This window comes from Homalodisca vitripennis, chromosome 1 (assembly GCF_021130785.1).
Source record: "Homalodisca vitripennis isolate AUS2020 chromosome 1, UT_GWSS_2.1, whole genome shotgun sequence".
NCBI lineage: Eukaryota > Metazoa > Arthropoda > Insecta > Hemiptera > Cicadellidae > Homalodisca > Homalodisca vitripennis.
The window spans coordinates 155,635,862-155,662,978 of record NC_060207.1 but is presented as its reverse complement, the minus strand read 5'-3'; the positions used below and the strand labels follow the sequence as shown (position 1 = coordinate 155,662,978).

General features: G+C 35.1%; 1 protein-coding gene across 1 annotated transcript in view; it reads right to left on the bottom strand.

The window, feature by feature from the left end:
• LOC124374384 (LIM domain-binding protein 2-like) overlaps nucleotides 1-27,117 on the bottom strand; it is a 162,015-nt gene that overhangs the window by 56,047 nt on the left and 78,851 nt on the right. The window contains 1 exon segment of the mRNA XM_046832609.1: nucleotides 5,638-5,731. Within this exon segment, the coding sequence (XP_046688565.1) occupies nucleotides 5,638-5,731 (94 nt within the window).

The window sequence follows — 27,117 nt, the reverse complement described above, 5'->3', positions numbered from 1 at the left end:
CGTTTTTACGGTGATTACTCAACCAGAAAAACAGCTCAGAAGAGCGTTGGATGTAAAGAGTCACTAACTACCAGGGGGGGTGGGGGGGGGGGGGGGTGGGGGGGGGGGGGGGTGGGGGGGGGGGGGGGTGGGGGGGGGGGGGGGTGGGGGGGGGGGGGGGTGGGGGGGGGGGACAGGTACACAAGATAGATGAGAAAAGGTTGCAGAAGCTGCAGTGGTAAGGTGGTTGGCGAGTGGCCGCACTTTTTTCAAGAGGCAGAGGAAGAGGAGCAGAAAGCGGTTGACACTGACACGGATTAGCTACTGGTGAAGGCATTTTCATGGTACCAGACGTTCTTTCACTATTCAGTCAAGCAATCTTAGTCGAGTCTACTCTCACAGGCATGATTTTCTGTGTGTACTCAATAACCAATACCCAAACCTTTAAATTAACAAATAATTATACCTCTTAAATTACATGGCTACTTACTTATATCTCTTATGGTCCACATCTCTCTAAACATAAATGTATAGCGTCGAGGGTGTGCGTCGTCTTCAAAAAACTCTGTCAAAGCAAACGCATCCCACCAAAAGGTTTTTGTCACTTTCCTGAAAAGAAAAAATTCAATTGAACGGTTCTCCAACTCAACAAAATTAGACACAGGATTTAACTGAACCCTGAATTTTGTTCCTAATTTAAAAATATCGTTCTGACCATTTTTAGGATACCACATATATTTGCGAAACTAAGAATATTACTGTAAGTCTTTAATAGAGTATTTTTACAGTAATGATTAAGCTTTTTAATTGTAATATGACAACTTTAAATAACTTAATATCCAAATAACCTAGCTATGTAAGAGAACTGTCATTAAATTAAAAAAAAGACTGAACAGTTATTGTATATTGTTGCTGACAAATAAAAGTTTGGATTCACTAGTACATTTTTTCCTACCGTTTTTGTAGGTAGCTTTTGAATTTTTTTTTTTACAGGATCTCAAAGTTGATAATAAGCAATCGTTATCTACCATTATTAATATTTCAAGGACACCCTCTTTCCAGTAATTAAAAAACATATAAACATTGGGTTGAAATAAATACTTTACAGTGATTTTTACAATAATGATTATTCATCGTTAGGATTGTAAAATTACAGCAAAAATCATGTATTTTCTTTGTCGGTTTGGTGCCCAGTGACTAAAACTATATAGCTAACTTAAATATTAATTTGAGTTTTCTTCAATTTTCACTAACTTCTTTCTATAGATACCAACTTATTAAAAGAATATCAGTCAGAATTTAATTTTAGGTTGGATTAATTATGTTATTTCAAGAAGTCACAGCTTCAGGAGAGACAGAGAAGCAAGTATAAATATAATTTATGCTATTACTCCTTCAGAGAATTATACGTAATTTAAGTAGCTAAATTTATTGGAATTTTTTAATACAAAAAACCAAGTAAAAACTGTACAATTAGAATGTGGATATGTGTAATAGTATGTATATAAATTATGACTTCAGGTATTAGATTCTAACAGGGTGATATCTTGGAAGTTCTCCCCCCAATTTTTTTTTTCTACCAGCATAAAACACATGTGTACTAGTAAAAATAATGAAAAAGTATGTTATATAAACATAGGTCCAGAAAAAACGCTTCGTTAGCGAGTTACAGCTAGCGAAAGAATTTCGCCTGGAATTCCTGGGTAAAAGAGTAAAATAAAAGCCATACTGAACTTTTGGGAAGGTTAATTAAGTAAGGAAATATCGTGGATTATTATGTATTTTTACCTGATAAAGCATAATAAAATAGGTTTCAGAACTGTACCTGTAGTACGTTTTGAGGGATTCAGTTTGGTTAATTGCAAAAAAATTGGGGGCACAAAAAACACTGTTTTTTTAAGTTTGATGTACAAAATACTTTGCTCTAAATTTGTTAATTAATACATAGAAATCAACCAACATTTGTGGTAGAGAAATGTACTTCTGAGAAAATTGATATAATCGAAGTCTAAAATAAAACAGAAATTAAGTACACAAAAAAAATCGATTTTATTCAGCGTATAATACATTTACTAAGCTGTAAAGAAATACCGTCCGAGTATTTAGTTTAAAATAAATCAAAAACAGAAATGTTTGTTCCTTAATGATGAGATACAACTTGAGGAAAAACAAGATTCAATCTGTTAAATTAAATTTGTTTGTAAAATTAGAAAATATCATGTTTTTATTACGTTGTTTTTTTTTTTTTTAAATAAAAATTTACATCAAATGTTCGACAAATTAAAATGAAGCAAACATTTTCCCATTATTTGTTTACTAATCATCGAAATGCAGTTTTTTGTTTATATTAATTTTCTAAGTTGGTAACGCACGAATAACAGGATGGATCAACAATGAATTACTTCTGTACTGTTACGTTAGAAAAATCTGTGTATTAGTTGGTGTTTTGCAAGCTTACATGCAGCCGGAGTGCGGGTTCTGTGAATCGTGTTATTAAAATGCAATGTGTTTCTGTGTGTTATAATTTGTTTGTCTTATTCAGTGAAAAAATGCCTTAATTATTTACATTCAGAGGAATACAATGATATGGTTTTTATTTGGGGTTACTGTACTGGTAATGCTAGATGCTGCTGTCGAAGAATATGAACTACGTTACCCTAGATAGGAGGATTCCAGATACCAAAAACAAAGTTCAGGAACTTATTCGGTACTCTACTCGGGAAACAGGATCACTACCAAGTACTAGAGCCAATTATGAACGAGCCTGTCCAACTTGATGATGATATTTGTTATTAATGGCTGTCATTAATTGCAGTCCGGGTGTAAGTACAAACGACGTATTTCGGAAGGCGGATAGGAGTTTCGCAGTCATGTAAAATGAAACAAATTTTATCCGTTTTCATAAACAAAAGGTTTCAACATCTAACGAGCTAGGGGATGGTCTATGCTTCGCTTGGAGTTTTTCAACTTTTTTGAATATTAATAAATCAAACTCTACAAGCGTATTTTGTTTACGGAGTGAGTGCACAATTCACTCAGGATGGTGTCAAAAACCTTGCACAATGAACACTGCATGGGCAAGAGAAGAATACCACATGAGGTAGTGGAATCAGAACTTTCAACACACGATTTTAGCGTCAATGTCTGGTGTGGCCTTGTTGCACAATCGGCTGATTGGTCCTTTCATATTACCTGGGACGGCCTTAAATGCTGAGTTCTATATGCATTTCCTTCAAGATAGAAGTTGCCGCAGTCTGTTAGAGCATGTTCCTTTACATCTCAGACAAAATTTGTAACTTCCAGCATGTACTGAGAACCTCACCACTTTTCACGTGCCGTTTCTGGCCTTACTTACTAAATCATCAATTTCCTGGACACTGGATTGGGTGCTAACGTGGAGGGTCCTCACCCCTTTGGCCAAGCCAAGATCACCAGATCTATCTCCATTGGGATTATTGGCATCTGGGGTTGTGATGAAAGACGATTGTATTCAAGGACAAAAGTGAATTTCTCGTGATGAATTAAGTGCCCGTAATTATGGATTCGGCTGTGCAGCTACAGGAAAGTCCTGAAAAATTAAGAACGCAACAAAAGCAATATCACAAAAACGTGCTGGCAAAATGTATTGATAATGATGGACATCATTTCGAAACATCTATTATAAAAAGGTTGGTACGGTTGCCCCAACCTGATTAAATTTTGCTGAAAACTAGTAATGTATTATACTGAATAAGAATCGATTTGTTGGTACTTATTTTCTGTTTTATATTTTAGACTTTGATTATATCAATATTTCTCAGAATTAAATTATCTAAAAATTAATGTTAGTCTGATTTTATGTATTTTAGTAGATTAACAATTTTAATCAAGTTATTGGTACAGTCAACCTTTAAAAAAACATTGTTTCGTGCTCCATATTTTTTGCATTTAACCCTGTATCCCTCAAAAAACTACTACAGGTACAGTTCTGAAACCTATATTTTATTAGCTTTATCAGGTAAGAAATAACAATTAAGAATCCACGATATTTCTTACTGTAATTAACCTTTCCCAAAGTTCAGTATGGCTTTAATTTTACTCTTTACCCAGGAATTCTGGCGAAATCTTTCGCTAGCTGTAACTCGCTAACGTAGCGTTTTCGGACCTCTGTTTATATAACATTTTTTCACTTATTTTTTCAACTAGTACAGTAACGTGCTGTGTAGGAAGTGGGGGCGAGAAAGAACTTCATGAGATCACCCTGTATATTTGAATAATTTATGACTTTATAAAATTTATGAAGGAATATCACATTTTTTAATAAAATTATTATGAACGAAAATTACATATTATACATATATATCTTTAATTGTCTCATATGCATACTGGTAAAAACTACACACCTTGTCCTCTATCCTCAGCAGTACTTTTCTTTAAAAGTCTGGTTTCAAGATGACCTTAATTATTAGTTTAAATGTTTATGATTCCTCAAGGAATGGTCAAAACAGGTTATTTTTATTTTTCTTGTATGTGTTTACATTATGTGCATACAGTCTTGTAATGGTGAACCATTTTATGTCTACAGTAACGACTTTAAAAAATTCAAAGAAATTAATAAATAAGGGTTCTGAGCTTTACTTTCAAATCTCAGTTCTTTTTCTTAAAAAATAAAAGAAAAACATACTAGAAATTAATATATAAAAAATGATACAGTGTTTTAGTGTTATAACTTAAAGAATTATTAAAATTAAAAGAAACAGTGCCATACTTAGAGCAGTTTTACAATCAGCAAACCAGAATTGGAAAAAAATGGATATTTTAAAGGAAAATACAAATAATGTAACTGTTTTTCATGTTGTTCAGTGTCACAACAAAAATGTCAATCTGTAATCTGAATATTTCTTCAATCATAGAAAATAATTCAGACTGAGAGTCAAGATGAGCAACAGTTACAATTTCTTAGGCACATAGCTGATTTTTGTGTAATATAGTTACACTCTTAATTTTGAGTTTGTTGCGAGAGGTCTTTGACCCACACAACCGCTTGGTATATAACTCTGGTTACAACCTTTTTTTTCAAGTTTTTTCAAAAAATTCCAGACAGGTTAGGCCCAAGCTATTTTAGTTTCCTTATGACCACAGACTCAATAAACAAGGTAGGATCACGCCAGATATGTGTCACATCAGGCTTTTTTGAGGTTGCATGCACAATTTCAAATCTATAGCTCATTTCATTATCAAGATGTCCTGAATATAGATAGACAGACGGACAATCATACAGAAAACGGATTGACATAAAAATAATGCTAAGGAAAGTTTCATAGTTAGGCACACATAATCATAGAACTCATTCTTGTCTATTTAGAAAATGAATTCTCATACAAAATTTAATCTGTAGAGATGAAATGTTTCCAGATATTTCATGTCAGACTTTTAACATCACGTTCTCTTCTATCACTTTTTTTAGCTATAGCTTTTTGCTTGTGTATAAATGAAGCTTAATGCAAAATTTCAATTCTCTAGGTCAGTTCGTTTTTTTAGATGTGCGGACTGGCAGACAGAAATTGAATTTTTCCAGCCTATCGATTGATATACTTCGCTAATGCTCAGTCAATTTGCTAACTTTTACTGTTCACCTGATTTTATAAAATGATTTATTTGTACAAGTGTGGGACTAACCTCGGTGCGTTGCTGCAGCCTCTTGTTGAGCTCGTAGACCCGGTAGTCCGGCTGGCCGAAGTACGGCGTATGCCTCCTGGGAACAGGGACACATCTGCTTATAATAAGTATGCAATCAGACACCAGAATAGGTGGCTACAGAACTACAGTACACAGTTTGGCTGGACAGTCTAAAATCACAAAGATTTTGGCGGATTTATGAACTCCAAAAATACTAGCCTAAACACGCTACACTATAAAACATTGGACCGTTTTTTAACTATCTCTGTAGTTTGACTTTAGATAAATCAAATCTACTTATACTTCAGTGCAGAACTGTAAGAGAAAAGTTAGGGATCCAAAACAAGCTCTTCTCAAAATAACCATGTTTAAAATTACTACGTAAATATTACAGTTATAGTTATAGCCAATATAGCCAAGAGACCAGTGGGTTTAGGATGTTAAAGAATCTCCAAAATATAAGTATTGTGATAAAAAAAAACAAAAAATTAAAAAAAAAAAAACATAACAACAAACTTTTATGATCAAACAGTGTAACAAATGTCAGTTTTAAAACAATTATGTCAAAGGTGTTTTAGGTGAAAAAACATTTCTATACTATCACTTTAGAATTCCAGATTAAGGAAATTTTTAGGTAAAAAACTAGCTTTATAATTTTTCATATGAAACACAGTCATCTTGACCTTTTGAATATCTAAATACTTTCGGGAGTATCTTACAGTGTCTTATTTGATTTTCCCAACACTCAAGAGTGAAGTTATGTTTTGTACAAATACTAATACGAGTATATCGGTGGGAGGGGGAGATATTAGAGAGGGGAATCCCAAAGCGGCATTCGGGACGATAGCAAGTCTGGTGAACGAGTGGGGTTATTATAATAGCATTGAAACCGTAAGGATTATACATATTATTAATGTATTTCTCCCAAAAGCAAGGTAGATCGTAATACTCGTTGAAGTTCTCAAGTCTACCAAGAATTTATATTGACTTCTACACTCATCGTCATATCTGGGACAGTTTTATTACAATTGTTTACTCCACCTACATACTCTATAACAGATAAAGACAAGGAGTCGCAGGGTTCTGTAGTGGTGGGGGGGGGGGCACCAATCACGCCAGTTTACGCTGTCCGACTTAACCCCTGATTACGACCAAGTACCGCTGTGCCTCTACTGTGGTCCCGCTCGCCGAAATGCATAAGCCGCTGTTGCACATCGCCCCTCCCCTAACTGTAGCAGATCGATACTATATGCATATTATATTGGTTACATCAACTGTAGCTTCGTATGAACCGCACCGGATATCGTACTGTGTACCTGGCAACAGGACTCATTTAACTAAGTATTCAACAATTTCCTCGTACGGTTAATGAACAAAGACTAGAATGTACATTTGCATACGTTTAAAAAATGTAAGCTACTCATTATACATAGCATTATACAAAGTTTTAACTACACATTTATACTACTATACGAGGTAAAGTAAGCTTGTACAGATTGACATTGGCGTTGAAATTCAAACGTATAACTATTGCTCGTAAACAAGTCTGTATTGACACATTAAAAAGGTTTATTATGCCTAATATTATATATTAATCGAAAACCTAAATCGAGCTCAATTATTATTGGTGATTGTGCTCTCTAATGTTACACCACAACGACACCTAGTGTCAACCTACAGCGCTACTTCAGTATTCTGATATTTCCTTAGCATGTATAATATTGCAATACATTAAAATGCTATAAACTATATCGATAATTTCACAACTGTGTCAATTGTCTTAGCACATTTGAGAATTATTTGTAGGTTTCTCACAACAGTAAGTTTCTCCGGCCAGATCATCCCTCATGACTTTCAGTGAATATGATGCTCAGTAGTAGACTACAACACATTCCTGTACGTCCTACTCTTGGATATCACCACATAGAAATATACAGGGTGTTAACGAACTCTCCGGCAATATTTTTGGAGTTCAGTCCGTAAATAATAAGCACATACAAGCTTTTATCGGTTGTAATGCATGGCTAATGACGCCGTAAACAACGAAAAATTCGTCGTGCATTATAATAGTTTAAAGCTTGTGTTTACATCATTTCATGACCGATTTATAAGATCTATGTGTAAAAATGTTTGATTAGATTTACCAACTTTCATTAATCTTTAAAACATGTTTATAATCTTAATAGTTTTTACTATATTAAACTTTAACAAATTCAACCGTCCGCCATCATGAAACGTGATTTGATAATATATTAATTTAAGACTGCAAGAAAAATAATTGTACCACATTTGAGTTTTTTTAATTCTTTACTAATGTCTCAAATAAAAACAAAATAATAAAAACTAAAAATACAAACAGAAAACTCACGGTAAAGTAAGCATTACCGTCCCATGTTTATAGTACAATTTTTGGTCTTTACACGAGGAAAACAATTCCCAAAATATTGCATAAACACCCTGTATAAAATAAACTATCAATATTATCAGAAAGTATGCGTCAAAACGTACATCTTTCATTACATTGAATATAAAAGATGTAACAATCGTGTATTCGTTGTAAATACACGAGTAATCACGCTTGTTACTTAAAAACAAATCTCAACAACGTCCATGTAAGAATTGAAAATCTATTAAGTATTCTCGACGGTATTAGCACTTATCTGGACTTACAAAGTAATATATTATAAAATGTGTTAAAAAACATTATTACAATCCACACCAAATTTCCATTTACAAGTTCTTTCACTCTCCCTTATATTTATTCCTTTCTCCCATAATCGGAATTTTTTCAACGTTCCCCTTTTTCCTTCAAAAATCTACTCCCTTATACCAAACACCATCGCTTTCTATTCATCATTTGTGTACTCTACTGAACTGTATTCCATACAAATAAAAAAAAAATGGATCAGAACAGTTTATTTTTTTTACTTTATATTCACATTATCATTTCTAATTATTATTTACAAATACATTTAGAACTATTAAATTATACTTGCAATATAAAAATCATTACTTTTCTTTATTGATGTACTTTGGTAGCAATACAATCTACTTACTGTGTACAGCGAGGTTTTGGTCATACACTTAGTTTTCTGCACTAACCCAGAGATAGTATAGTAGACAGCATTACATCGGGAAGGAATCTTACTTTGAGGCAGAAAACATCAGAATAAAGAGAAAGAAACTACGTTTGCGTAGAAAACAAGCAATTCTCTGTGCTAAGCTAGCCCGCGTTCAGTAAACATCAGTAGAACGGGAAGGAATCTTACTTTGGAGCAGAACACATCGAATAAAGAGAAAGAAACTACGTTTGCGTAGAAAACAAGCAATTATCTGTACTAAGCTAGACCGCGTTCAGTAAACATCAGTAGAACGGAATGGAATCTTACTTTGGGGCAGACCACATCAGAATAAAGAGAAAGAAACTACGTTTGCGTAGAAAACAAGCAATTCTCTGTGCTAAGCTAGCCCGCGTTCAGTAAACATCAGTAGAACGGAAAGGAATCTTACTTTGGGGCAGACCACATCAGAATAAAGAGAAAGAAACTACGTTTGCGTAGAAAACAAGCAATTCTCTGTGAAAAGCTAGACCGCGTTCAGTAAACATCAGTAGAACGGAAAGGAATCTTACTTTGGGGCAGACCACATCAGAATAAAGAGAAAGAAACTACGTTTGCGTAGAAAACAAGCAATTCTCTGTGCTAAGCTAGACCGCGTTCAGTAAACATCAGTAGAACGGGAAGGAATCTTACTTTGGGGCATAACACATCAGAATAAAGAGAAAGAAACTACGTTTGCGTAGAAAAACAATCAATTCTCTGTGAAAAGCTAGACTGCGTTCAGTAAACATCAGTAGAGCAGGAAGGAATCTTACTTTGGGGCAGAAAACATCAGAATATAGAGAAAGAAACTACGTTTGCGTAGAAAACAAGCAATTCTCTGTGCTAAGCTAGCCCGCGTTCAGTAAACATCAGTAGAACGGGAAGGAATCTTACTTTGGGGCATAACACATCAGAATAAAGAGAAAGAAACTACGTTTGCGTAGAAAACAATCAATTCTCTGTGAAAAGGTAGACCGCGTTCAGTAAACATCAGTAGAACGGAAAGGAATCTTACTTTGGGGCAGACCACATTAGAATAAAGAGAAAGAAACTACGTTTGCGTAGAAAACAAGCAATTCTCTGTGCTAAGCTAGACCGCGTTCAGTAAACATCAGTAGAGCAGGAAGGAATCTTACTTTGGGGCAGAACACATCAGAATATAGAGAAAGAAACTACGTTTGCGTAGAAAACAAACAATTCTCTGTGCTAAGCTAGACCGCGATCAGTAAACATCAGCAGAACGAGAAGGAATTTTACTTTGGGGCAGACAACTTCAGAATAAAGAGAAAGAAACTACGTTTGCGTAGAAAAACAAGCGATTCTTTGTACTAAGCTAGACAGCGTTAAGTAAACATCAGTAGAGCGGGAAGGAAAACATACTTTGGGGCAGAACAAAGCAAAGTATTTATAGTAAATCCGAACACTTGGTACTAAATCCGTACACGTAGACCACGCTCAGTACACATCAGAACAAAAGAAAATTACGTAAGCGTAGAAATTAAGTAGTTCTCCGTAGTAAGCTATACCGCGTTCAGAACACAGCAGCAGCATAGCGGGAAGGGAAATATGTTGGCATAAACAAACGTTCCCTGTACTAAGCGAGACTGCGTTCGATACAGTAGTGTAACAAGATGGGAATAAAAAAAAAGTGAAGATCTATATCGTATATTGTCATGAGTTGTCCAACCATACTTAGTCCACAGAAGTGTAACAAGATGAGAAGCCGAAAACAAGTGATGATACTACACTGATTTCTCAGAGAAGACACAAGGTGTATCGTGTATTATCATGTGTTGTCCAACTATCCTTACTTAGTCCACAGTAGTGTAACAAGATGGGAAGCCGGAAAACAAGCGGAGATCTCTACATTGATTTCTCAGAGAAGACACAAGGTGTATCGTGTATTATCATGTGTTGTCCAACCATCCTTACTTAGTCCACAAAAGTGTAACAAGATGGGAAGCCGAAAACAAGCGTAGACCTCTACATTGATTTCGCAGAGAAGACACAAGGTGTATCGTGTATTATGTGTGTTGTGCAACCATCCTTACTTAGTCCACAGTAGTGTAACAAGATGGGAAGCCGAAAACAAGCGAAGATCTCTACATTGATTTCGCAGAGAAGACACAAGGTGTATCGTGTATTATCGTGTGTTGTCCAACCATCCTTACTTAGTCCACAGTAGTGTAACAAGATGGGAAGCCGAAAACAAGCGAAGATCTCTACATTGATTTCGCAGAGAAGACACAAGGTGTATCGTGTATTATCGTGTGTTGTGCAACCATCCTTACTTAGTCCACAGTAGTGTAACAAGATGGGAAGCCGAAAACAAGCGAAGATCTCTACATTGATTTTGCAGAGAAGACACAAGGTGGATCGTGTATTATCTTGTGTTATCCAACCATCCTTACTTAGTCCACAGTAGTGTAACAAGATGGGAAGCCAAAAACAAGCGAAGATCTCTACATTGATTTCACAGAGAAGACACAAGGTGTATCGTATATTATCATGTGTTGTCCAACCATGCTTAGTACACCGAGGGTTAACCTAATCAATAGTGGCGGAATTAGGCCGGTACAGTCGGTAACAGAGAGTCGGTGCTGATGTACAGTCGCGTCCTCCACACGCTGTGGCTGTGCTGTAGCCCTCTCCCCCCTGCAACACCCTCTCCCCTCATGTAGTCTCGTCACACTTGTATTGTGACATAACATTCGATTCACTTACATTTCCAATCGGTGAACACTACTTCACTTTAGATATCTTTAATAATATGCATTAACATGTAGGGGAAATTTTTGCATCGTAATATTTTAGACTGCAAAATTAGTTTTTTATTTATTTATTTTTTTTATTTTGTGTTGCTAATTTTGAAAAAGAAAGTACGACTAGATATTTTGGGAAATTTCTGAACTTTACACTATGAGTTGACACACTTATTCTCAAGATTGGGTTTCTGAAATTTATAGTGTGTAAACATTTATGCACGCTGATGTTTGTTCCTTTTTAGACTCACATTATGCAGAATCTGATCTCTTACTGTAGAATATGTTCGTCTCCGACACCTACATCTTAATAAAAATGTTTACGTGGCTTCTGCTGGGGCGAATCACAAATAAGGCTCTTCTCGGTTAAAAGCAGTGCATGTAGTACTGAACTTAGAACAGAGCTGCAACTGTTGCACGGTGTAACCCACACTCACCAGCAAAGGAGTTCAAAATTGTTTATGTTATAGGTACTCGCTTATTTACTATCTACACTTTTATGACATCTTTCACTTTATGTGCCCTATTCATTAATTTCTGGAATATTTATTTCAACTACCTGGGAAATATTTTAGAACAATTGAAAAAATAGATAGTAATGCATTTTTAACAAGATGGCACAACGTTTTGAATTGATCTGATTTAATGGATTGGAAAGAACCGCATTCTTTCATTAAGGTATTGCATTGGTTACACGTTCGATTATGTATACTGATTACTAAATACGAAAGCAGTAAGAGTACATTAGACCAGAAGTGAACCCCTCTTATTCTTTATCAACTAAATAAGACGTCCCACACTGTTAACTGCAGCTTGCAGGCTTCTCTCAGATCTTGACAGTTTTTGTCCGACAACACCAACATATTGGTAAGAGGTTTCTCGGGCATTTCTCAGCGTTCGACCGCGTCACGCCAATCCGTGTATTTTTGGCCATAACCGCCGTTGAGCGATGCCGAGGTGACGGAACCCACCTGCTTCTATACTTAGCCGACCCGTAAACAACGCGATCCTGGAACAATCGATGGTTCCTCCCCAGCAAGTTGATACCATAGAACACGTATCCGCCTTTATACTTAGTGAGCAGAAACCATCACGATCCTAGAACAGTTTGTTCGATATCTGTCGAACAAGTAGACACGATCGAACAAATCTCTTACATATTTAACCGCCTTGAAAAAAAACGCGATCCTGGAACAATCGATGGTCCCTGCCAAACAAATTGAGAACACAAAACACGTATCTGCCTTTATACTTAGTTAGTCAGCAGTAACCAACACGATCCTAGAACAATTTGTTCGGTCTCTACTCGACAAGTAGCACCCATCGAACAAACAACTTTCTTATATAATTAAGCACCTTGAGATCCTGAAACAATCGGTTCGGTTCCAGCCAAGCAAGTTGAGACCATTGGACATTTTACTTAGGCTGGAGAAGAATTGTGATGGTGTGTTCCTTCAGTATACGATCATACTCGAGAGCTCAAAAAAGTAACAAAGTTGCTTGTTACACCTTCATTGTAAAACATGAGTGTAGAAGAAGAATATTTTCTAGCAGTATGCTTATGGCAGTTTGTCCCAATTTGGAATACGTCTCATTCTGGTTGTGACATTTTATACTGATGCCGTATAGCATTGGCTTTGACTCTACCATTACGAAAAGTCTGTCCACGTATACAAATTCGTTAATAACTTCTGTTGACATAAGACACAAACGTACGATGCACGCGACTAAAGTAAAGTTAATATGCCGTCGTATGTGCATGGGCGGACGGTTGCTGCGAGACAAAATTTGAGTTAGTAATCCGACACTGTTTAAGATGACACGCGACTCCACAGGCGCTCCTTCCTTGTACGGTGGATCATTCGCATGGATGGAGTAGTAGTTGTCCCGACAAGAATGTAGGAGTAAAATAACTCGCAACACTTGCTCCCTCCATTCATTATCCGTCTACCCAGAGCTATCCTAGCAGTAAACAAGATCCTAGAACAATATATTCCTTCAGTGCTCGGCAAGTATTCTTACAAATTTAACCACCTTGAAATCAACGCGTTGCTAGGACAATCGGTTCGGTTCCTCCTCGACAAGAAGGGACCAATGGACAGACCTGTTTCTTATATACTTAACCAACTTGAAATCAACGCGATCTTGGGGCAATTAGAGCTGCTAAAATTAGTAGAATCACCACAACATTCCCAGAACCTTGTGTACATCTATCCTGACTTCCACCATTCATGCATCTAATTATTCATTCGCCTGCCCATCCACTCTTCAACATAATGTATCTCATACACGTGTCAAATTTCAACTTTGCAGGCTATAAAATTCTAAATCTTGACGTAGCTAGGCGTACGTCAAAACAGTAACGATACGCACTATTAAGTACGAACAGTTAATAGCACGAAATACGTACACGAGTACACTGCACAACACAAGCTCAGCTCGAGTGATAGGGCCATTACAGTAGTTGTGCCGATTATTTAAATTTTACTTCATATGACTTTTAACAACACACACAAAATATATAGACGTGTACTGGTGCATCTTTGTACACTGCTATCTGACGGCCAATCATAATACCACTATTTACTAGGCTTGTTGCAGAACTAGCGAGATCTGTCCAGTGGTCACAATTACTTACATTTTTAGCTTATATTTTACTTACTTATATTTTACAATTACTTACTTTAGGTTTACATTTTTGCACAGTTGAAAAAACCAAATTCAAAGTAAGTCCATTCAAGTCCCTTTCTGTCTTCATTATTATGATTTGAACACGTCTATAGTTATACTGGAAAACTAAATGGAGTCTTGCCGTACATTCATCGTCCACAAATGTACAACTTCTCTGAAATTGAGAATTAGACATAAAACAACAATGTTACACGAAGTGTCATGTAACATTGTTACACGAAGTAGTGACTTCGAAACCAAAAGGTAGAGTAGGACGTTCTACGCACTCGTTTAACACGAACTTAGTTTGGAAAAAAAGAATAACCATGACTATCCACTACAACCAGGAATATAATGCACTTGTGTGGTTTGTATGACTGGCTATAATCTTAGGGCCAGCCAATCGTAATAACAATAAAACAGTTTCTTGGACACTATGAATTATTAATACATAAAAGATCTTAAATGGCTTGTTAAATCTGAAATAACAAGCAGTGTATAAAATAATAACAATAGCTGTTGTATAACAATCTGCTAATAACAACAAGAAGACGTTCGTTTTGCGTCGCTCTCGGACTTTCCTTAACGAACAAACAAGAGAAAGTTACAGTTTCAGGACAGGGATTACAATACAATCTATGTTTATAAATAAGTAAATATTATTCATATAACACTCATTTCAAAATAAGTGTACCTTTTTATAATGGCAATAGAATAATAAATACCAAAACAACATACTTTCTTCCAAAGCCGAAGGAAACACAAGATTCACATGAAAAAAATTTGACATTACTCTTTCGGAATCGTTACATTAAAGTAGGATTTTAGGCATAATTTGGTGCATAAGCAGGGCTTCTGAGTTATCGTGGTTAACAAACGCTGTTTGAGATATTATAAGGCTGCGAATACAAACGAATATTCCCTTTCAATGTTTAAATTATCCCAAAGAATCAATTAGAAAATCTGTTACTAAACACAATTTTAATAAATAAACCAACCTTTCTCATTTTTACAAAACTTAAGATGGCAAATGGGCCAACCACCTAATTAAAACGAGAAATATAACTGAAATAAAGTTATATCTTACTTGTAGCCTATATACGTATATTACTTTTGTTCGTATGTGGATTTACAAAAAGCACAAATTAATATCTTTTCATATGAATAAATATATATTTTTTATATTGCTGTTTAAGGTACTGAATCAAACTTAGCACAGTTTTTTAGTCTTATAAAAAGACTATCCGGTTTTAAAATGTCAGCATTACAAATTTTGATGTCAAATTCCATAAAAGTGTAAAGCAACAACAAGAAATCTTGGATGAGCAAGGTTAAATATTGCCTTTAACATGGAAAAATACAATGCCATATATATGACGGGTCATTGTGGAAATTTGTATGTATATGTATTTTTCCACGTACCAGGTTTGTATGCTATGCCCATTGGTGTTACTCACACCAAGCGGCGCTGCAAAATATGAAAGTTATCAAAGCACAATTACGAGACAGTTACGTATATTAAATAGCCAAACACTATTTAAAGGCGCTAAGTCTTTAAAATAAATTTCTACTTGAATTTAAAGCTTGAGTGTTAGACCTATTTATAATAAAGTACATGTACGTGTACAATGGTAATAAACATCGGCGTTGGAAATATAATTCACTTGAACCAGAAGTGCTCATACAGGGCAAAGCTTACGAAAAGCAAGCGAAACCGCGGGAAACAACTAGTTTTTAAAAATATAATAGGATAGAAGTACATGTTAGTATATTATGGCTACTTTTGGTCCCTTTTGTGTATAGTGTCCTGGTAATGTGCAAGTAGTATATCTGCTATAGCTAAGTATTTAACCAATGCGTTACATCTGGAGTGATTTTCCCTCATGCTCGACGAAAGCTGGCTGATACTAATGAAAAGGACATAATAGGAAGGTATCTCACTATAATACTAATTATGTAGTCCCATGTAGCAATGCTAATTATTGTTTCCACTGTTAAACGTAGTGGCGTATTTAGGATTACAGTTTTAGTGATACTGTAACACTCAAACTCTAATCCAATTTTATAAGTGGGTGGATAGGGGAATGGACTGATTTATTCCTTTTAAACATTATACGGTTTAAAAAAGTTCTAAAATGTCCCGAAATGGTTCTAGAACTGTTTGTAGAACATGCGCAGACTGGTAATGGTTGTTAAAGGTTTGCTGTTGTGTGGAACTCTCATTATACTGTCAGGTTTAGTTCCTCCCCCCTCACTCACCTAACGGGACGGTTACAGGTTGGGAGAAAACAGACACAGTTGTTTTCATCCTATAGTAAAAAACATTATGCCATTTTAATGATGATCAAGCAAAATAATAATATTAAATGGCATCAATTAATACAAGTGCCATACTGGATAGTAAAATGAGTGTACACAACAATTAGGGTAAATAAAATTTGGGAAGACGAGAGCTAAAACTTCTTTTAGTTCATGGAAGAACCCGAGATTCATTGTAACATATATTCAGTTTATTAAGAACCAAAAATCATATAAGGAAATTCCAACTTTATTCTTCATGTCGTTCACGGCACCGGTTGACATACTATGGTAACTACAGCAAACTCCTTTACCAGCTTATTCATTACCAAAGATGTGGACAACTACACCCGTGAACTGGTAACCGGTGCTCTCAACAACTAACTGGTGACCGATGTATTCTAACACCCCAGCCACTTTGAGTAGTAACAACGAAAGTGATGGTGTCGTTGGATATGAGAAAAAGGATCAATCAATCAGTATCAAGTTCGATAAATAAGTCAATCAAACTAAAGTATTATTGAAACTACTTAACATTTGGAATAATTTGTATATTTTGGAATTTGTATTTAATAAACGTATATCAATCTTTTAGGGATTGCCCCCCAATATAAAAAAAACATTTTTATTACCTGAACTACAAACTGGGTCAGAGGTCTAAGTTACTACTGATAATAGTGACTTTGGACTGATTTAAGAATACAAATCTTAGTTACTGACTCATCGACCATATTAATATTAATGTACAATTAACTATAGACAATTAAAAAATTATATTTTGTTCATCACTGTCTAGCTGAAAATATTTAATAAACAAATGCATTATTTTAGTTGTTAGGCATATTAAAAACTAAACATTGTTCAAATAAAACAACAGCCACCTAAAAGAATTCTTCTGAAGAGAGCTTTTAATTTTTTAGATATACATAACAGACACAAATTTAATAATTTAACAATGGCATTGTAATTTTCGTTGTCAGCCATAAGAACACACACTGGTAGAATGTCACAAAAACTAAAATATATTACGACAACAGACGATACTTTTCTGCTTTATGGTGACAAAAATTGCAGTGCAACAGAAATTCACTTTTCATTGTAGGCGTTTTAATTTTACTGATCAATTATATTAGGCTAGTCCTGGTTTTTATTCTTCTTAAAATTATACATAATCGTTTTATGTATCAAAATAAGTTAAACAGGATTTTTGCCTAATGTAAGAGGATATAACATAGCGTTTAAACATATTTAAATATAATAATAATTATTATTATATTTTGAATAATATTATGAATTATATGCAAAATACATAAGTATTATATATTGTATAGTATTATAAATATATAATATTTTGTAAAAATATAATACAAAATAACTATGCTTTGTAAAATGCAGGGAATGTTTTTAAAATTCCAATTAATTAGCATACTGTTACCTCGTTTACAGCTACTGAAAGGAATTTACGTGACCACCATTTTAATTAATCTCTTATATTTATTTTATTCAGAGTTTAACTTACATGTTGTATCTAATAACATTGTAAAATAATTACTTATTTCATACATCTCTAGTCCTATATGATCTATATACCAAGACAACGTTAACGTATCATTGGCACTCTATGATCAATCTGGAGAACTGTAATTGATAAAAATAATACATTGAAAATCATTGATTGAGTGTTTTTTTATTGAGAAATGAAGTAATTAGCAAAAATATTTTGTTTTCTCAAAATTTCTTTCATTTTTTCCCAGCTCATGTCTTGTATGTCAACCTGTGCAACATTACCCGAATCAAGGCCCTAATTTTTAAACCTGGTTTAATCTTTCACTTGCATCTTTTAAGGCTATTACCTTCTTTTCTTATCTCTAAGCCATCACATCAGGTATTATAATAATACTTATTGCTCGCCCTTTCTTTACGATTGAGAATTCTTTCTTTAATCGTTTTGAGATATAAAGCTGCTTTGACACGTTTAGGGACAAGTGGGTATGTCACTTCATTTACCTATTAGTTTTATTAAAGAACTGGTTGTAGTAAACGTTTATTTGATTGTTCTCAGTAACTTCCATTCATCAATAAGGAAGGCTATGTTTAGTCAGATCAATAGGCATCACTTCAACGACCGACTTTCAGCAATAATAAGTCTAATGTCCTTTAAAATAGTATCAAACATTAAAAATGCTTTAACTTCCTAAACAAGTGTGTACAACCATCTATAAAAGTCATTTTTGCTCGGATAAAAGATGCAAGTTTGTCTTTTTCTAGTAACATTTTAAATTCCTTTACATCAACTCCACTGTTTACTTACGTAAAAGGAAGAAAACTTGTCTCAAAATTCTCAGAATCGAACTAAAAGGTAATCCTGCAATAACATATACAAATTATTAATTAATCGTCTGCTTGTTGGAGTTTTGACTTGATAGTAGCAGTAACTAGTAAACTATAAAATATATGTAAGCACTGGAGCAAACACAGTTTCTTTCGACTTAATTGTGTTAACTTTCAGATGACTAATAACGTTCTTGTTTTCATTAAGTCACTTTCATTTGTGGGCACAAGTGCTATGAAATACTTCGTACTGATGGCTCCATAGACAATCATCTTGAAGAAACATATCTGATGAACCTGTGCTTTCAAGTTCACCTTCCAATCGTTCAGAGTTTTAAAAATCTTCCCGTCTCGAAGGCCAACCTTCAAAACGTCACGAATTAGGATATCACACTTGAAGCGTTCCCACCAAGTTCTTTAGTACCGTCAATAACGGCAGTGTGAGGTATGGGAGCATTGCAGTATCAATAGGAACCATTCGTTTTTCCTTAAAATTAGATTCACTCATTAAATATGTAATTGTTTTGTTGACGTTGGACCCGTCATTACTGACCATCAATAAGTTGGTTCATTTAAGGTTGTGTTACGTATATCTTCACGTATGATTATACAAATCGTTTGCGATAGTTGACTATGTAAAGATTACGCCTTTGTAATATCATTTATAGATGGAGACATATACTTTTTACTATTTATACTTTTTTGATTTTTTTCTTAAAAGTGAAAAACTATAGCAACTCTTGAAGTAAACATCGCCTCAAAAGTCTTCCGAATGAATCGATAGGATGGAAGCAAAGGAATGTCCGATAGAACTGTATTAATTACGCAAATAAGTTATGCTTTGGATACAATATTCAATGTACTAATGAACGGTTTACTTTATCAATATTAGTAGATGGCACCACAGTCTTGTGAACCAGCTGTGCATTTGCGAACTAAATTCAGCTGAAGTTGTGAAGAGAAAAGTTTGTGTTTACATTCTTCTTCATGCTTCCGAGAAGATGCATGTTGTTTCTCGACTTCATATCCCCACAACAATTCATAGTCACTGGTTTTACGCCCCCATTCGGTATCGATATTATTTTCACTTAGTCTTTTTTGACCAGCGACTTTCATATGTAGCCGATATCTGCCCATTTGAAAGCCTTTGCACAGTAGGAAATTACTTTCAAAAACTTTAGAGTACATTTCAAACTTCTTTTGTACTGAAGTGTAATGTCATAATCTGATCTTTACACCTAATCTCTCATCTAATTTCTCTTATCATTTTTTCTGACAGAAAAAGTTTGATTTTCATGTTAGAAAGTAGAGATAGTAAAAAAATAAATTATAAGCGTTGAGAAAAGCCCTATGTCTTAAGAACTACTAAATTTTATCTAAACAAACTGACTAATTTTAAAATACTGACTTTTACTGACCAGTTTCGTCTTGTACTGCTTAAGTTACAACGATTTTGTATTCAAAATCCAAACCAATTATGTCTATGCAGCTTTATCACTAGAGTTATAATTGGAATTAAACTAAATGTTTATGTGTTATTGGTTGAAGATGAGTCGGGAGTAGAGAGGTTATGTGCGGTCGATGTGGGCGGCCACATCCACGTGTGCCGCACTGCACTCACCTGTTAAAGTAGGGGGAGCCGAAGGGGGAGCAGTAGAATGGGTCGGGGGGCGGGGGGGGTGTAGTCCTGGGGGGCATCTTGAGAGGCGCGGGGGGCCAAAGGGCCCCTGGCAGACACAGGCCGGCCTCTGACATCACATGGTCACCGACAGTCACCGCACCACTGTCACTAGCACAGAACAGTATAGAAGATAGTATGTAGATGCCGAGCCAGTGGCAGTGAGCGCGGCAAGGTGAGCAGGGGGGCCAACACAACGCCCACGCGATCCATACCGGCCGCTGCCAACCTTACCGCCTACCGGTCAGATAGTACTACACTCCTCGCTCCGCTCATCATACTTTGCCATTGACCTTAGCGTGCGTCGCGTCGCTCGCGCTAAATCTTCTCTTGGGGTTCTTTCAAGTTTTATTACCGACATGTAGCATTTATTGGAAATAAAAATATATATTTATAGAACAAACAGTCGAAAATGCTCTGATTGCTACAGCACAGTACGTGTATTTCATTCATTAGTATTTTATATACAGAAGAGATGTTCATATACACAATACACAACCTTCTTGGTATTGTCTTATGATTAAAGAGCAAGTAAGTTTTAGCCAATATTTCATAAGAATTAGACGACTATACCATTCAATAGACATACACATAGACGTATTAAAAACCATATGAATCAACAAACACCTTTATTATGATATCAGACATATACTGACTTCAACGCAGACTTAAAGTAGATACGGCCGCCGCAGTCAATCAATGATTTAAATGAATAATTATTGTAAAATGACGGATTATTGTTTCCTTTTTACGTATTGAAGGAGATAACTCTATTATTCATGATTAATAAACAGAAACAATGTTTATAAATGTTTTAAACTCAAACTTCAATTTAAATATTGCTATAATAATTTAGAAGGAACATAGAATAAAACAATATAAGAAGAGCGCCTTTGGAACAAATGGAAAGGCAATCTCGGAACTGACCGACAGAAGTGAGTATTTCTTATGACGGTCTGTGAATATATATTTTGAAAAAGTACGTTTCCTAATTACTAAATGGGTATTTTTAATATTTAAAAATAACATCAGACACAACATTTTTAACATAAAAGTTGTATGCTTTCTGTTATTTTTATATATATTTTTGTATCGTTTATATTAGTTTCTAGAATTTGGTCAGTATCCTTTTCACTACAATCTGGTATTTCAGAAAAAGCCCTAATTACTTCGTTTTCATTGTTATTATATTCTAAAAATGAAATTATGGGTTTATGATAAGTGAAATAAGAAATAAAAACTCTGGAATTAAATCTTGCTAAATATCTTCTAAACATAGCTTCTATTGTTATTCCGTACGTCGTTTTTTATGGCTTGACGTTGTTAAACGAATTCTTCTTTTAAAAAGTCAATTAATTGTTTTATTTAGCAAAATTGGTTTTAAAACCTGTTTTACGAAAATTATTTTTTTAAGGAATTTAAAGCAAGGCCCAATGTAATTCAGTAAAGTAAGGAATTATAATCAACAGAAAGTATAATTTTCTTCCAGGATTAAATTACACAACAGCTTTGTTAGCTAGACAACAGTCTAATCAATTTATTTTTAATCCCATAAACATACATCCCTAGCCTACCAACAGAAGTAGTCGCCAACAATGAGCAACAGTAATTTCTCACTAGCACGGCTGGTTAGCAACCGAAAGCCAAAAGGAACGGCGAAACTCATTGACATCAAAATGGTCGCGATAGTCCAGCTCCAAGCGGCTACAGAGCGAACATGCGTGATGCGTGACGTGACGCGAAACGAAAGTTTTTCCTCCGTGCAAGACATACGTCCATAGCCCGCCAAAAAAAGTAGTCACTTAAAAAACGCAATTAATACACACAGATCAATCAATACCCATTTACCACTGGTGGATTGAATTAGAAAATATTTTAAAATTGCAAACAGTAATCCGCTAATAACATAACTTGGAAGGTTTCTGAATTTCAAAATAATTAAATGAGCAAAAACTTAAGAAATTTATTGTGATTATTTGCCGTACTATTTGGGGTGAAGGGAAACAGAAGACTTTATTGTATTTATCTACCGTGTAAATTGGGGTAAGGAGAAACTCAAGATGTGTGTTTTTTTTGGGGGGGGGGGATTATTTATCATATATTTTTGGGATAAGGAAAAGCAAAAGACGTTTATTACGATTATTTACGGTGTCATTTTGTGATTATTTACTGAATCATTTGGGATTAGAAAATATTTAAGACGATTATTGTGATTATTTAGCGTGTTATCTGAGGTGATGAGAAACTCAAAGAGTTTAAGTGTGATTATTTTTATCGTATTGTAAGAGGGTTAAGATTTACTCAAGATGTTTAATGTGATTATTTTCCACATTATAAGAGAAATAACTTAAGAAGTTTAATTGTGATTGATTGTCTAGCGTGTATTATGAGTGAGATTGACTTAAGACGTTTACATGGGATTATTAACTGTGTTATTAGATGGTGACGGGCAAATTTCAAGACGTTTAAATGTGTTTATTTACTTTCTATTAGGGTGGGGAGTGAATCAAGACGCTTAAATTTGGATAGTAGTATCGCATAGGAGTATCTATTAATAGTTTAATTGTGATTGATTGTCTAGCGTGTATTATGAGTGGTAATGACTTAAGACGTTTAAATGGGATTATTAACTGTGTTATTAGATGGTGACGGGCAAATCTCATGACGTTTAAATGTGTTTATTTACTTTCTATTAGGGTGGGGAGTGAATCAAGACGCTTAAATTTGGATAGTTGTTGAGGAGTATCTCTTAATAGTTTAATTGTGATTATCTACCACAAATTAAGGTTGGAGGGTGACTGAAGATGTTTAAATGTGATTATTTTCTTTAGGTAGTTAAAGGTAACTTTCAAGACGTTAAAATGTGATCATTTAACCCCATATATTAGGGGGTGAGGAATAATTCACAGACTCAAAATGTGATTATTTACCTTTATTTACCTTCATATTAAAGAAAGAAGATTAATGAAATTAATTTAAGAGTTTTAATGGTTTTTTTGGCAAATCATTAGAAGGCGAAGATTAATTACACATGTTTAATGTGATTGTAGTTTCACTAAAGATCTACCGTAATTTAATACTTTTAAATTAGATTATTTATCCCACATTATAAAGGTAAAGACTTAACTCAAAGCTTATATTGTGATTTACTACAATGTCGATAGAAGGTCAAGATTGATTTAAAACGTTTTATGTCATTTGCTTGTCACAGTGGTAGTGGTTAAATAGTGGTTAGGGAATACAAAAATTGCGTTGAACGTATAGTAAATCTTTAAAATGATCGCTCTATACCAGATATCGTGATCCCGTTGTTTTAAATTGTTCTCTATTTATACTGAATATATTTTTCCAACTGTCTTTAAGTAAACCAAGGTTATAAGTAAAGGAAAACATATATTGTTATGAATACACCTATTTGGTTCAGGAATCATCTCCGAATAGAATATCACGGGTACCCACAATACCGAACTTACTCACATCGTACATCTGGCGGTCATCCAGTTCCACCACAACACAAATATAAAACTTCAGCGGAGATCACAGGTGCGATTCCATTAGGCAGTCGACATGCTATCCCAAAATAAAGCACTCCATGACCAATGATCATTTCATATGCAGCCTACCAAGCAGTAAATTGAGGACGTGCAAGTAAGAGAAAAGGAAGCCCGGGAAAAAACTACTACTGTACGCACATCGTTGAACAGCCACATCCTTCAGGAGGAACATACAGATTAAAATATATCACACACCCCAACGTAACTTTACAAAGCACAAAACTGAAATAAACACGAGAAGAGAAAAAGGAGTCAGGTCAAGATACAAGTGAAAGTAGCGGCCCAAAGTCGCCTTAGAACATACCGAGGTTAAGCCATCCCAAGAAACTGACATTTGGGCATAGATTTCCTTCTACTACATTGATTTTACATGGATGCTTACCATACGGTCTAGCAGGCTGATTCATTGATTCATTTAATGAGCGTTTTTACAAAGCACAAAACTGTTATAAATACAAGAAGAGAGAAAGGAGTCAGGTCAAGATACAAGCGAAAGTTGCGGCCCAAAGTCGCCTTAGAACATACCTAGGTTAAGCCATCCCAAGAAACTGACATTTGGGCATAGATTTCCTTCTACTACATTGATTTTACATGGATGCTTACCATACGGTCTAGCAGGCTGATTCATTGATTCATTTAATGAGCGTTTTTACAAAGCACAAAACTGTTATAAATACAAGAAGAGAGAAAGGAGTCAGGTCAAGATACAAGCGAAAGTTGCGGCCCAAAGTCGCCTTAGAACATACCGAGGTTAAGCCATCCCAAGAAACTGACATTTGGGCATAGATTTCCTTCTACTACATTGATTTTACATGGATGCTTACCATACGGTCTAGCAGGCTGATTCATTGATTCATTTAATGAGCGTTTTTACAAAGCACAAAAACTGTTATAAATACAAGAAGAGAGAAAGGAGTCAGGTCAAGATACAAGCGAAAGTTGCGGCCCAAAGTCGCCTTAGAACATACCGAGGTTAAGCCATCCCAAGAAACTGACATTTGGGCATAGATTTCCTTCTACTACATTGATTTTACATGGATGCTTACCATACGGTCTAGCAGGCTGATTCATTGATTCATTTAATGAGCGTTTTTACAAAGCACAAAACTGTTATAAATACAAGAAGAGAGAAAGGAGTCAGGTCAAGATACAAGCGAAAGTTGCGGCCCAAAGTCGCCTTAGAACATACCTAGGTTAAGCCATCCCAAGAAACTGACATTTAGGCATAGATTCCCTTCTACTACATTGATTTTACATGGATGCTTACCATACGGTATAGCAGGCTGATTAATTAATGGATGTATACATGAAATAAATATACAATATCCCTGACTTGAACCAAACAATTTCGTGCGCGTACTTCTTCCACAAAAAAAAAAGAAACAAAAACAAGAAAACCGTTCTTTTTAACATACGTCCATCTTGCTTCTAAACGCATATACATATATATATATATATATATATATATATATATATATATATATATATATACATGCTCAAACAGAATAGTTATTTTATAAAACACACTATTAGAAACAAAAATTTGTTTACCTACATTAAACAAAAATAAACATACATTTTCTTAGACATTTTTCATTTGGTCCTAATAATTTAAGTTTGTCCTGTCTTGAAAATGTTATGCCTCTAAGCTTTTTCTTTTGGATAGTACCAATTTGACATGGTGGGTTCTCCGGGATACCATTCGAGATGCTTACAGCGATGCCTTAAAAATTTAACTCGTTTAATGTTACCACGAGATGTAACAGGCTGCGTAGTTATGATTGGTCCTTTCATTCATCTCCTCCACACCCCCACCCATGAAAATAATATTCATGCAACACTTCAGCTCTGTTTCAATTTTGTAACTTATGCCATCATCCGCGATCTACACGTCCAGCGCGAACTACTTGCTCTGTCCTTACTCTCTTGGCCAGATCAAAGGAAGCCCATATGCCGCCCACCACCACTGCTCAATTTGATTCGTATTTACCTGAAGTCACAGATTGATTCTACGAACAAGAGAAGAGAACACCGTCAGTTAAAGCCAAAGATTTGACTCGTTGGTTCTCACTAACGTGGCACGCCCGTCAAATATTATTCACAATAAGGAAAACAGAATCGACGAGAACGACCGCTTTGTCCTACACTATGGCTACCTCTATCATGCAACACTCCCATCGTAGATGCTTGACAGGTACTCCAGAAACCGATTTGACATTCTTAATTCCATTAACACATTATCACTATAGAAGTGGTAACAGTATCAAATGCCTTGGACTTCTCGAGATTTGGTCACGCTCTTGACAAGATAATGCTACGTACTACAGTCTCAGTAAAGCCCTCGTCAAAGCAACGCTGGTGCAAATTTATTACGTTCCCTTCTAGAAGGCGCCGAGCAAAGTTCTTATAGGGATGACTACCTCTGAAGTAACGTTGATGATTCGAAAGTCGGACGAAGTTCTCTTCAAGGAATCTTACCATTAGCATCCTGAAATCTCGTGGAACTCTCGCGCTTTCTTAACTATTTCTTTGCAGTTTATAGTGACCGAGGTAATCTAAGGCACTGTCAGGATGATTTATCTAAATGGATACATACTGTATAAAGGGATAATCAGAGCATGATAGAAATCATAGTTAAGTATTATTGGTATATTATTAAAAATTAAGCTTATATGAAAAAACCTGAGGAAATGGAAATGTACCACGGAATCTGACCTAAGGCCGGTCCCTCACTATGGTGCAAAGAAGTTTTCCTTTGTGGCACGGTCTCAAACCCCTTGATTTGCATATTCCTGGAATAAGTTTTATCCATATGTAGTTCAAATCTGGGTGACAAAGTTGAATGACACCAACATTTAAGAACGTGTCTATTGATAATTTACAACTTGTGGTTTTTATATTATCATTCTTATAGTTTAAATAGGGTACGATACCTATGATTAGGTGGACATTTTTATAGTCCAGTATTAGTGTATGGAACGATCCCAACATAATCTGCCCGAAAAACCTACATAATGCCAAGTTCCTCCAAGGCAGGAGGACTTTCACTCCACTGATGTCAATGCCTCGATATGATAATGTTTTAC